The sequence below is a fragment of the Oncorhynchus clarkii genome, chromosome 4, assembly GCF_045791955.1.
Source record: "Oncorhynchus clarkii lewisi isolate Uvic-CL-2024 chromosome 4, UVic_Ocla_1.0, whole genome shotgun sequence".
Classification (NCBI taxonomy): Eukaryota; Metazoa; Chordata; class Actinopteri; order Salmoniformes; family Salmonidae; genus Oncorhynchus; species Oncorhynchus clarkii.
Genome location: NC_092150.1, coordinates 7,033,741 through 7,046,131, shown reverse-complemented (window position 1 = coordinate 7,046,131; position 12,391 = coordinate 7,033,741). Strand labels below are relative to the sequence as shown.

Below are 12,391 nucleotides of genomic sequence, written 5' to 3'. Positions count from 1 at the left end.
AAGTTGTGAGTTACAAGTAGTTTACTCCTACCCCTGATTCCGTTGGCATGGCTACAGGTAGAGTAAAGATGAGGAGAGGTTCCTAACAATGGGGGTGGATTGCATGCATAAAGTGTGAAATGGGGGAGGGTCCCACACTGTATAAGATATTCTGAGATGTACCTTTGAACTTTGCAGATAGGAAGCCTTCCTTCAAATCTTAATTTCTCACAACTTAGTAATAAATAACTAATTTATTCATAGGTTAAATGCTTTATGCAAATACAAAATTATGGAGCACACAATAATGTTTATTGACTGTTTTATGATAGTGAAAAGCAAGGGTGCAACTTTGGTTTTAGAAGTGGGGGGAGGCATCATTTTTTAAATATATATATATATATATATATATTTGTTTTTCTCAGTCATATAAACACTCCAAACAGCCTGCCTGACCGCTTGGATGCGTCTGCATGGTCCTAAAGCACACAGTTGCCTCGTTTTGTCTCACATTACAATGATAAAAGTGTGTGGGGGGGGGGGGGAGACAAAAATGCAATTTCAGAATGTGGGGGTTGCGCCCCTGGTGGGGGTTGTGAATGTTGTGCCTCTGGTGAAAAGCAAAAAAAAAAAAAAAATAAATAAAAAAGCTTTTTTTATTAGTGATCTTTCTTATGGAACTCCATGGAACTCTGTAGTTATAGAATACCCACTAGAGGTCAGTCTAGAGCAAAAGGTTATGAAATCACCAGGTGAGCCCACAGTTGAGTTGTACAGGTGAAATATCGTTAATGAGAAACTTCTGTCGTACTTTTCATTCCCAAGTCCTCACAGTGCTTTACCAACCCTTTGTGAGAAATATCAGGAAATATCGGACTTGACCGCTTGTATTTTTCCCCACCACGCTGTAGTCAGTGCATTACAACATGTCACCAAGGAGTACCAGAAGTCAGTCAGTCAGTGTTGACATCATCCACACCCTTAAGGATCATAAGGAGCGGTGCTGATTTCTGTTGCTTACGCCTGAACAAGGAAAAGAGCAGGAGAAGCCTTGTAAAAAAAAACGACAACAGTGCAGGGTACAAAAACTAAAGTCAAATGAAAGAACAACCTGGTCTCGAGTATTTCGTATTATTCTGTTCGTAATTTACGAGACACTCCATTTAGTATCGTATGTTAGGTTTTGTATGGTATGTATTCATTGGTGGATGTTCATAATCCATTTCATATATGTTCCAGATTTGTAAAATCTGGAACATATATGAAATGGATTATGTTACGAATTCAAATTTCTTGTGGCTAACATTAGCTAGGTAGCTAGTGCTAATGCTAACGTTAGCTAGGCTAGGGGTTAAGGTCAGGGTTAAGTTTAGGAGTTTAGCTAACATGCTAAGTAGTTGCAAAGTAGCTAAAAAGTAGTAGAAACGTTGCTAATTAGCTATAATGCTAAAGTTGTCCCTGATTACAACCTTTGTGTTGCTAGATGTTCGCGTGATACGCCCACACATCCAACCCGACCAAATCACCCCCCTTTCGGTTTTGCATTAAGTAACCTTCTGTCTTATGTAACCATAACACAATTTGAGTGTGTCGGATTTACGTTTACTATCTTACATCTAGTCTATGAGAACAGGCTGGAAAGATAGATACCCACACAATGTTGCGTTCAACTCACCTCATCTCTGAGCGCAGGGTGTTGAGCTGGCTGAGGACCTGGTCATTGGTCTCTATCCGTTCATCCAGATCTCTCTGTAACTTCCTCTTAGAGTTTTCCAGTCGCTCTATCTCCTCCTCAGCCCCATCCATCTGTCTCTTCACACTCTTCAGCCTCTGGTTCAACTAGGAGAGGAGAGAGGGAGTAACAGTCAGGGATGGAAATAAAGCTGGCCCGAGGCTAGTACTACTTTTTTTTAGACCAGACTAGTGAAAAAGTACAAAACTAGCCCAGTAAAATGATGTCTTTCAGAACAACGGATGGCCCAAATTCTGAACCTGAATTATCATCCAGACTAGTAGAAATCATAGTCTACTAGCCAGGCTGCCCAGTGCACAAAATCCTTAAAATTCCATCCCTGGTTACAGTTCGTTGTTATAATTTATTGATGATGTGTTGTTGTAAATTTATATGTCCATTGTTGTGTCTGTCATGGCTGTATTAAAACTTATGTCTTTAGCCCCTTGACGAAGAGGAAGTTAGACTACACTACCATCCCTCTCCTTGCCCCAACCTGGGCTCAAACCAGGGATGCTCTGAACAACACCCACAAAGCATTATTACCCATCGTTCCAACAGCTAACAGAACGTTACGTTATTACCCATCGTTCCAACAGCTAACAGAACGTTACGTTATTACCCATCGTTCCAACAGCTAACAGAACGTTACGTTATTACCCATCGTTCCAACAGCTAACAGAACGTTACTTACGTCGGCTTCACTAGTTCTTGTCTAGTACTTCAGATTCTGGATCAGCTATAAGAGCTGTACATAGGTAGGATCTCTATGAATTGGCCAATGCAAAGTCCACAATGAATGTGAATGACTTTGACCTGTGTCTACCCTGTAACACTTTATCTGAATGTGCCTCTTGACATTCAGAGACATTTGTACGGTCAGGTGTTTTGACTGTATTGCAACACTTATGACCTACAGTTGAAATGAAATGCTAAAGTAGTTGTTTTGACTGAGTTTTCCATGTTACCTGATCATTCTGGTTCTGCATAGATATGTGCTCATCGTCCACCTGTATCGTCATCTCCTTCACTTTTCTCTCTAGTTTCCTGTTGGCTTGTTGCAGGTTGATGTTGTCTCTGAGAAGAACATATGAAACCCTGTCAGACACTCAGGATGACCATAGCGCTCAACACCCTTTAAACATTCAACCCTGTCAGACACTCAGGATGACCATAGCCCTCAACACCATTTAAACATTCAACCCTGTAGATGCCTTGTCATTGCTGTAGTGATGGTGATGTATTTAAACCACAGAATTATAAACTCCCCTCAGCTCTCCTCTCCCTCCAGCCTCCCCTCTACCCCCTCACCTCTCACCTCCCTCCAGCCTTCCCTCTACCCTCCCCCTCCCTTCCAGCTCACCTCTCCTCTCCCTCACCCCTCCCTTCCACCTCACCTCTCAGCTCTCCTCTCCCTCCAGCCTCCCCTCCAGCTCACCTCACCCCTCCAGCTCACCTCTCCACCTCTCCCGTCCAGCTCACCTTTCCACCTCTCCCGCCCAGCTCACCTTTCCACCTCTTCCCACCAACCTCCCCTCCATCTCACCTTTCCTCTCCCTCCAGCCTCCCCTCCAGCTCCTGGACCCTTCCCTCCAGCCTGGAGACCACAACATCCTGGTTGGACCTCTGGGAGCCTTCTAGATGAGACACCCTGCTCTTCAGATCCTTATTCTGGAGGAGAACAACAAAAGGGTGAGCACATATAAAAGAGACAGGAAGCATGGCATGGGAAATGATTCAGGGGGTACCATATACAGCAGGTTTAACCACCAATGATTCAGGGGGTACCATATACTAGCAGGTTTAACCACCAATGATTCAGGGGGTACCATATACTAGCAGGTTTAACCACCAATGATTCAGGGGGTACCATATACAAGCAGGTTTAACCACCAATGATTCAGGGGGTACCATATACAAGCAGGTTTAACCACCAATGGAGAGGACTACATGTGAAGAGAGATGGGTGAGGAGGAGAAATTGAGAAAGTCCAGTACCTGTCTCTCCAGAGTGATCTTGTCACACTCCAGGTCCTGTTTGACTGCACTCTCCTGCAGCAGCTCAACTCTTATCAGCTCCATCTGTCAGCAGAGAAAACCATGAACATACATTCACTACACACACACACACACACACACTAATGAATACACCTTTCACATGAGAAAGGGACATTCCCAGTCCATTGATGGACAGTTATCAAAACAGTGACGCTGTCAGTAATGGTTCATTCAACAAAACCAAAGGGAATAATGCATTTACTTTCATCTCCAGGATCCAAACACTGTATCCTCTACTGCAAGTCAAACAGGACCCAAAGACTGTCTCCTCCCTCTACTGCAAGTCAGACAGGACCCAAAGACTGTCTCCTCCCTCTACTGCCAGACAGACAGGACCCAAAGACTGTATCCTCTACTGCCAGTCAGACAGGACCCAAAGACTGTCTCCTCCCTCTACTGCAAGTCAGACAGGACCCAAAGACTGTCTCCGCCCTCTACTGCAAGTCAGACAGGACCCAAAGACTGTCTCCGCCCTCTACTGCCAGTCAGACAGGACCCAAAGACTGTCTCCTCCCTCTACTGCCAGTGAGACAGGACCCAAAGACTGTCTCCTCTACTGCCAGTGAGACAGGACCCAACGACTGTCTCCTCTACTGCCAGTGAGACAGGACCCAACGACTGTCTCCTCTACTGCCAGTCAGACAGGACCCAAAGACTGTCTCCTCTACTGCCAGTGAGACAGGACCCAACGACTGTCTCCTCTACTGCCAGTGAGACAGGACCCAACGACTGTCTCCTCTACTGCCAGTCAGACAGGACCCAAAGACTGTCTCCTCTACTGCCAGTGAGACAGGACCCAACGACTGTCTCCTCTACTGCCAGTCAGACAGGACCCAAAGACGGTCTCCTCTACTGCCAGTGAGACAGAACCCGAAGACTGTCTCCTCTACTGCCAGTGAGAGACCGCCCTCTCCACCTCGCCAGGAAAGGGAGAATGAATGATAGGTGACATCACTGCTCAGAATAGTCTCTTCTTGTCTTTTCGGGGAAACCAAAACAGAGTTGTGTCAATTAGTCTGAACCGATCTGCTCCCATGGCCTACTTCACCAGCGCACACACACACACACACAGCTGTGTCAGAATTTCACAAACATACTGTACACAAACTCGGTAAACCTGAGAACAAAACTAAAGAAAAAAAAGAAAAAAAAAACAGAACTTCCTTAGCAAGCAACTAAAAGGCAGAGCAGGAAATGTGAGCATTCAGACCTAAATGTGTTAATGTAAAGTCTGAGTCATCTAGCATGATTGTATGACCCAGTCTACATTGTATGCTTGGCTGTCTGCCATTGGTGGAGGAGGGCCCTGTGTGTGTGTGTTGTGTGTGTACTGGCCTGTTGTTTCCATTGGTCCAATCTGTCCATCAGGAGATCTGCACTGTTCCTCTCCTCACTCAGATCACGCTCCAGATGGCTCACCTCACCCTGCGAAAGAGACGTGTAATACTTATGTAGTGCTTATGGATGTGTTATTTAAGGGTTATGAATGTGTTATGTCCTTGTGTAGGTGCCTTTATGTATTTAGGAACATCTCGGTCCCGCATTTTAAATGACTTCCAGCTTATAAAAGGCTTCATAAGCACTAGATAAATGTGTTACAAAGCATCTATAACCGTACTTCATGCTTTATAAAGGGTTCATAAATGTGGCGTAACTGTGTGACATAATCACCCATGTCAAATGTGACATAAGTTTATAACCCACTATGTCGAATATGCTATAAACGTGTGCTTTATAAAGGGTGGCATGTTGTGCTGAAGGATGGCATACGCTCTAAAGTAAATGTCATACGCTCTAAAGTGATGGCATACGCTCTAAAGTGATGTCATACGCTCTAAAGTGATGTCATACGCTCTAAAGTGATGTCATACGCTCTAAAGTGATGTCATACGCTCTAAAGTGATGTCATACGCTCTAAAGTGATGGCATACACTCTAAAGTGATGGCATACGCTCTAAAGTGATGGCATACGCTCTAAAGTGATGGCATACGCTCTAAAGTGATGTCATACGCTCTAAAGTGATGTCATACGCTCTAAAGTGATGTCATACGCCCTAAAGTAAATGTCACACTCTCTAAAGTGATGTCATACGCTCTAAAGTAAATGTCACACTCTCTAAAGTAAATGTTATACGCTCTAAAGTGATGTCATACGCTCTAAAGTGATGTCATACGCTCTAAAGTAAATGTCATACGCTCTAAAGTGATGTCATACGCTCTAAAGTGATGTCACACGCTCTAAAGTGATGTCATACGCTCTAAAGTGATGTCACACTCTCTAAAGTGATGTCATACGCTCTAAAGTGATGTCATATGCTCTAAAGTGATGTCATACGCTCTAAAGTAAATGTCATACGCTCTAAAGTGATGTCATATGCTCTAAAGTGATGTCATACGCTCTAAAGTAAATGTCATACGCTCTAAAGTAAATGTCATACGCTCTAAAGTGATGTCATACTCTCTAAAGTGAATGTCATACGCTCTAAAGTGATGTCATACGCTCTAAAGTGATGTCATACGCTCTAAAGTGATGTCATACGCCCTAAAGTAAATGTCACACTCTCTAAAGTGATGTCATACGCTCTAAAGTAAATGTCACACTCTCTAAAGTAAATGTCATACGCTCTAAAGTGATGTCATACGCTCTAAAGTGATGTCACACGCTCTAAAGTGATGTCATACGCTCTAAAGTGATGTCACACTCTCTAAAGTGATGTCATACGCTCTAAAGTGATGTCATACGCTCTAAAGTGATGTCATATGCTCTAAAGTGATGTCATACGCTCTAAAGTAAATGTCATACGCTCTAAAGTGATGTCATACGCTCTAAAGTGATGTCATACGCTCTAAAGTAAATGTCATACGCTCTAAAGTAAATGTCATACGCTCTAAAGTGATGTCATACGCTCTAAAGTGATGTCATACTCTCTAAAGTGAATGTCATACGCTCTAAAGTGATGTCATACGCTCTAAAGTGATGTCATACGCTCTAAAGTGATGTCATACGCCCTAAAGTAAATGTCACACTCTCTAAAGTGATGTCATACGCTCTAAAGTAAATGTCACACTCTCTAAAGTAAATGTCATACGCTCTAAAGTGATGTCATACGCTCTAAAGTGATGTCATACGCTCTAAAGTGATGTCATACGCTCTAAAGTGATGTCATACGCTCTAAAGTGATGTCATACGCTCTAAAGTGATGTCACACTCTCTAAAGTGATGTCATACGCTCTAAAGTGATGTCACGTTAGTCACATTACACCTAATCTCGTTCTCAGACACTTCCGGCCCAAATGGTCTGGTGGACCAACGCATCAAACTTGCCATTCATTAGATAGGGTTAGGGATCCAGCTTACCTCCTGTACCCTCCCTCCAGCTCTCCTCCTCCTGGAGGTCATGTGTACATGTAGGTAGGGGTAAAGTGACTACGCATACATAATAAAGAGCGAGTACCCTAAGTGATAATAGAAAAATGTCAATAACCATTCGTGATATATGAAAAATAATTGTCTAAACATGAACAATGATTCATATTTAAGTGACTTTTGAATTAAACTTGTGGTTTTAAAACATGTACCAAGGTCAAATAAATGGCCCCAATGCAAATCACCGTATACAGAATACATATTGGCTTATAGAGCAAGAAATATTCTGGGTTCAGAAGTAAAAGTATCGTAGGTAACACTCAGTAGGGTCTGTAGGATGTACGTGTGGTTCATTTCAGGGGGCTGTGAGTAATACGGAGTGTTGCTGGACTTTTAAACCACACATTCTATTGGCGGCCGAATCACATCGTGTGTCTTACTGTGTGACAGAAAATCCGCTAACCAAACACCACTGAATTAAAGGGCAACTACACTCAAAAATCTAAGTTTCTTATATTTTTTCTCTCAGTCCTCATAAGTCATCCTCAATGTGGTTTAAGCATTGTTGTGGGCACAGAAAATCTAATTTTGTTGTTTTCTATAAAAATAAAAATAAAGTTTTTTTAAAAAGAGTGAAAAAAAATAGGGTAAACTCCGAAAAAATGTAGGAAATCCAAAACTGAATTTGGGGAAAACGTTGGCAAAAAATATAAATCGATTATAAAAGGCCCTACCAAAGTGTTTTGCTGTGCTTGACTGTACTTTAGAGTGTACGTCATCCTGTAGCAAAGCATTGTGGGGGAAGTTGAGGTCAGGTCAAATATTGACTAAGCAGCCAGGAGGGAAAGAGGTTGGTGCCATCCTAGAAATGTTTTAGTGAAATATAATATATAGAATTTAGCAGACGCTTTTATCCAAAAGAGACTTCCAGTCATGCGTGAACACATTTTAACGTATGGGTGGTCCCGGGAATCGAACCCAATATCCTGGCGCTGCAACGCTCTACCAAGATGCATGACAGGGTTATAAATGCTTTGTGAAGCCTCAATTTATGATTTATTAAGCCTTTAATTAAGCGGTGCTTATGCCACCCTTAACGAAAGCACAGGTTTATGCCGTATGTGACATAGTGGGTTATGTCACACCATTAAGCCACATTTATGAACCCTTTATAAAGCATGGCATATAGTTATAGATGATTTGTAACACATTTATGTAGTGTTTATGAAGGCTTTATGTAGTGTTTATGAAGGCTTTATGAAGGCTCTATGAAGGCTTTATGAAGGCTCTATGAAGGCTCTATGAAGGCTCTATGAAGGCTCTATGAAGGCTTTATGAAGGTTTTATGGAGGCTTTATGAAGGTTTTATGGAGGCTTTATGAAGGCTTTATGGAGGCTTCATGAAGGTTTTATGGAGGCTTTATGAAGGTTTTATGGAGGCTTTATGAAGGTTTTATGGAGGCTTTATGAAGGCTTTATGGAGGCTTTATGAAGCTGCACGGCATTATAAAGCAGGACCCCATAGCTTTATAACTATTAAGACATTAGTTATATTTGTACAGACTGGTCCATCAACTCGGACTGTTCTGTTTACAAGTGAAAACAGGACCTTCGACCTTTCAGTATCAAACAATGGTGAGTCAACAGTGAAGTCAATGTTTTGCCATCAGTTAACAACAATTACATTTGTCAGCGAGGATTAGCCAGCGCTGTGCTTTTCCACTCCATGTCAGTCTACAGGTATAAATAGAGGAGGCAGGTAAACAACACAAAGGAGACATATCATACAAAAACACACTGGGACGCTCCTAACAAAATCTGAAGGGAAGAGAGAAAGAAATGAACAGGGGTCTATGTCCAATAGTGCAGGGGGTCTATGTCCTGCAGTACAGGGGTCTATGTCCTACAGTACAGGGGTCTATGTCCTACAGTACAGGGGGTCTATGTCCTGCAGTACAGGGGGTCTATGTCCTACAGTACAGGGGTCTATGTCCTGCAGTACAGGGGGTCTATGTCCTACAGTACAGGGGGTCTAAGTCCTACAGTACAGGGGGTCTATGTCCTACAGTACAGGGGGTCTATGTCCTACAGTACAGGGGTCTATGTCCAACAATACAGGGGGTCTATGTCCTACAGTACAGGGGTCTATGTCCAACAGTACAGGGGTCTATGTCCAACAGTACAGGGGTCTATGTCCAACAGTACAGGGGTCTATGTCCTACAGTACAGGGGGTCTATGTCCAACAGTACAGGGGTCTATGTCCCAACAGTACAGGGGTCTATGTCCTACAGTACAGGGGGTCTATGTCCTACAGTACAGGGGGTCTATGTCCTACAGTACAGGGGTCTATGTCCTACAGTACAGGGGGTCTATGTCCTACAGTACGGGGGTCTATGTCCTGCAGTACAGGGGTCTATGTCCAATAGTGTGTCCTACAGTACAGGGGGTCTATGTCCAACAGTACAGGGGTCTATGTCCTACAGTACAGGGGTCTATGTCCAACAGTACAGGGGTCTTTGTCCAACAGTACAGGGGGTATATGTCCTACAGTACAGGCAGTCTATGTCCTACAGTACAGGGGTCGATGTCCCGCAGTACAGGGGTCTATGTCCAATAGTGTGTCCTACAGTACAGGGGTCTATGTCCTACAGTACAGGGGTCTATGTCCCTACAGTACAGGGGTCTATGTCCAACAGTACAGGGGGTCTATGTCCAACAGTACAGGGGGTCTATGTCCAACAGTACAGGGGGTCTATGTCCTACAGTACAGGGGGTCTATGTCCAACAGTACAGGGGGTCTATGTCCAACAGTACAGGGGGTCTATGTCCTACAGTACAGGGGTCTATGTCCTGCAGTACAGGGGTCTATGCCCCAACAGTACAGGGGTCTATGTCCTACAGTACAGGGGTCTATGTCCAATAGTGTGTCCTACAGTACAGGGGTCTATGTCCAATAGTGTGTCCTACAGTACAGGGGTCTATGTCCAACAGTACAGGGGTCTATGTCCTACAGTACAGGGGTCTATGTCCAACAGTGTGTCCTACAGTACAGGGGTCTATGTCCAACAGTACAGGGGGTCTATGTCCAACAGTACAGGGGTCTATGTCCAACAGTACAGGGGTCTATGTCCTACAGTACAGGGGTCTATGTGCTACAGTACAGGGGGTCTATGTCCAACAGTACAGGGGGTCTATGTCCTACAGTACAGGGGTCTATGTTCTGCAGTACAGGGGTCTATGTCCAATAGTGTGTCCTACAGTACAGGGGTCTATGTCCAATAGTGTGTCCTACAGTACAGGGGTCTATGTCCAACAGTACAGGGGTCTATGTCCAATAGTGTGTCCTACAGTACAGGGGTCTATGTCCTACAGTACAGGGGTCTATGCCCCAACAGTACAGGGGTCTATGTCCTACAGTACAGGGGTCTATGTCCAACAGTACAGGGGTCTATGTCCTACAGTACAGGGGGTCTATGTCCAACAGTACAGGGGGTCTATGTCCAACAGTACAGGGGGTCTATGTCCTACAGTACAGGGGTCTATGTCCTGCAGTACAGGGGTCTATGTCCAATAGTGTGTCCTACAGTACAGGGGTCTATGTCCAATAGTGTGTCCTACAGTACAGGGGTCTATGTCCAACAGTACAGGGGTCTATGTCCTACAGTACAGGGGTCTATGTCCAACAGTGTGTCCTACAGTACAGGGGTCTATGTCCAACAGTACAGGGGGTCTATGTCCAACAGTACAGGGGTCTATGTCCAACAGTACAGGGGTCTATGTCCTAGAGTACAGGGGTCTATGTGCTACAGTACAGGCGTCTATGTCCAACAGTACAGGGGGTCTATGTCTACAGTACAGGGGCCTGTGTCCAACAGTACAGGGGGCCTATGTCCAATAGTGTGTCCTACAGTACAGGGGTCTATGTCCTACAGTACAGGGGGTCTATGTCCTACAGTACAGGGGGCCTACGTCCAACAGTACAGGGGGCCTATGTCCAACAGTACAGGGGGTCTATGTCCAATAGTGTGTCCTACAGTACAGGGGTCTATGTCCTACAGTACATGGGGTCTATGTCCTACAGTACAGGGGGCCTATGTCCAACAGTACAGGGGTTCTATGTCCAATAGTGTGTCCTACAGTACAGGGGTCTATGTCCTACAGTACAGGGGGTCTATGTCCAACAGTACAGGGGTCTATGTCCAACAGTACAGGGGGTCTATGTCCTACAGTACAGGGGGTATATGTCCAACAGTACAGGGGGTCTATGTCCAACAGTACAGGGGTCTATGTCCTACAGTACAGGGGGTCTATGTCCTACAGTACAGGGGGTCTATGTCCTATAGTACAGGGGGTCTATGTCCTACAGTACAGGGGGTATATGTCCTACAGTACAGGGGTCTATATCCTACAGTACAGGGGTCTATGTCCAACAGTACAGAGGTCTATGTCCAACAGTACAGGGGTCTATGTCCTACAGTACAGGGGTCTATGTCCTACAGTACAGGGGTCTATGTCCTACAGTACAGGGGGTCTATGTCCTACAGTGTGTCCTACAGTACAGGGAGTCTATGTCCTACAGTACAGGTGGTCTATGTCCTACAGTACAGGTGGTCTATGTCCTACAGTACAGGGGTCTATGTCCAATAGTGTGTCCTACAGTACAGGGGTCTATGTCCTACAGTACAGGAGGTCTATGTCCTACAGTACAGGGGTCTATGTCCTGCAGTACAGGGGTCTATGTCCAATAGTGTGTCCTACAGTACAGGGGTCTATGTCCTACAGTACAGGGGGTCTATGTCCTACAGTACAGGCAGTCTATGTCCTACAGTACAGGGGTCTATGTCCAACAGTACAGGGGGTCTATGTCCTACAGTACAGGGGTCTATGTCCCAACAGTACAGGGGTCTATGTCCAATAGTGTGTCCTACAGTACAGGGGTCTATGTCCTACAGTACAGGGGGTCTATGTCCTACAGTACAGGGGGTCTATGCCCAACAGTACAGGGGTCTATGTCCAACAGTACAGGGGGTCTATGTCCAACAGTACAGGGGTCTATGTCCAACAGTACAGGGGTCTATGTCCAACAGTACAGGGGGTATATGTCCTACAGTACAGGGGGTCTATGTCCTACAGTACAGGGGTCTATGTCCAACAGTACAGGGGTCTATGTCCAACAGTACAGGGGGTCTATGTCCTACAGTACAGGGGGTCTATGTCCAACAGTACAGGGGGTCTATGTCCTACAGTACAGGGGG

General features: G+C 44.7%; 1 protein-coding gene across 1 annotated transcript in view; it reads right to left on the bottom strand.

Annotated features, from left to right (window-relative positions):
- Positions 1-628: 628 nt before the first annotated feature.
- LOC139406352 (cingulin-like protein 1) overlaps positions 629-12,391 on the bottom strand; it is a 37,040-nt gene continuing 25,277 nt past the window's right edge. Inside the window, exons 15-20 of the mRNA XM_071148865.1 lie at positions 5,104-5,193; positions 3,709-3,792; positions 3,258-3,382; positions 2,680-2,788; positions 1,655-1,818; positions 629-1,002 (exon numbers count right to left, since the gene is read on the bottom strand). Of these exons, the coding sequence (XP_071004966.1) occupies positions 933-1,002; positions 1,655-1,818; positions 2,680-2,788; positions 3,258-3,382; positions 3,709-3,792; positions 5,104-5,193 (642 nt within the window). The 3' untranslated portion in view covers positions 629-932. The remainder of the gene's footprint in view (positions 1,003-1,654; positions 1,819-2,679; positions 2,789-3,257; positions 3,383-3,708; positions 3,793-5,103; positions 5,194-12,391) is intronic.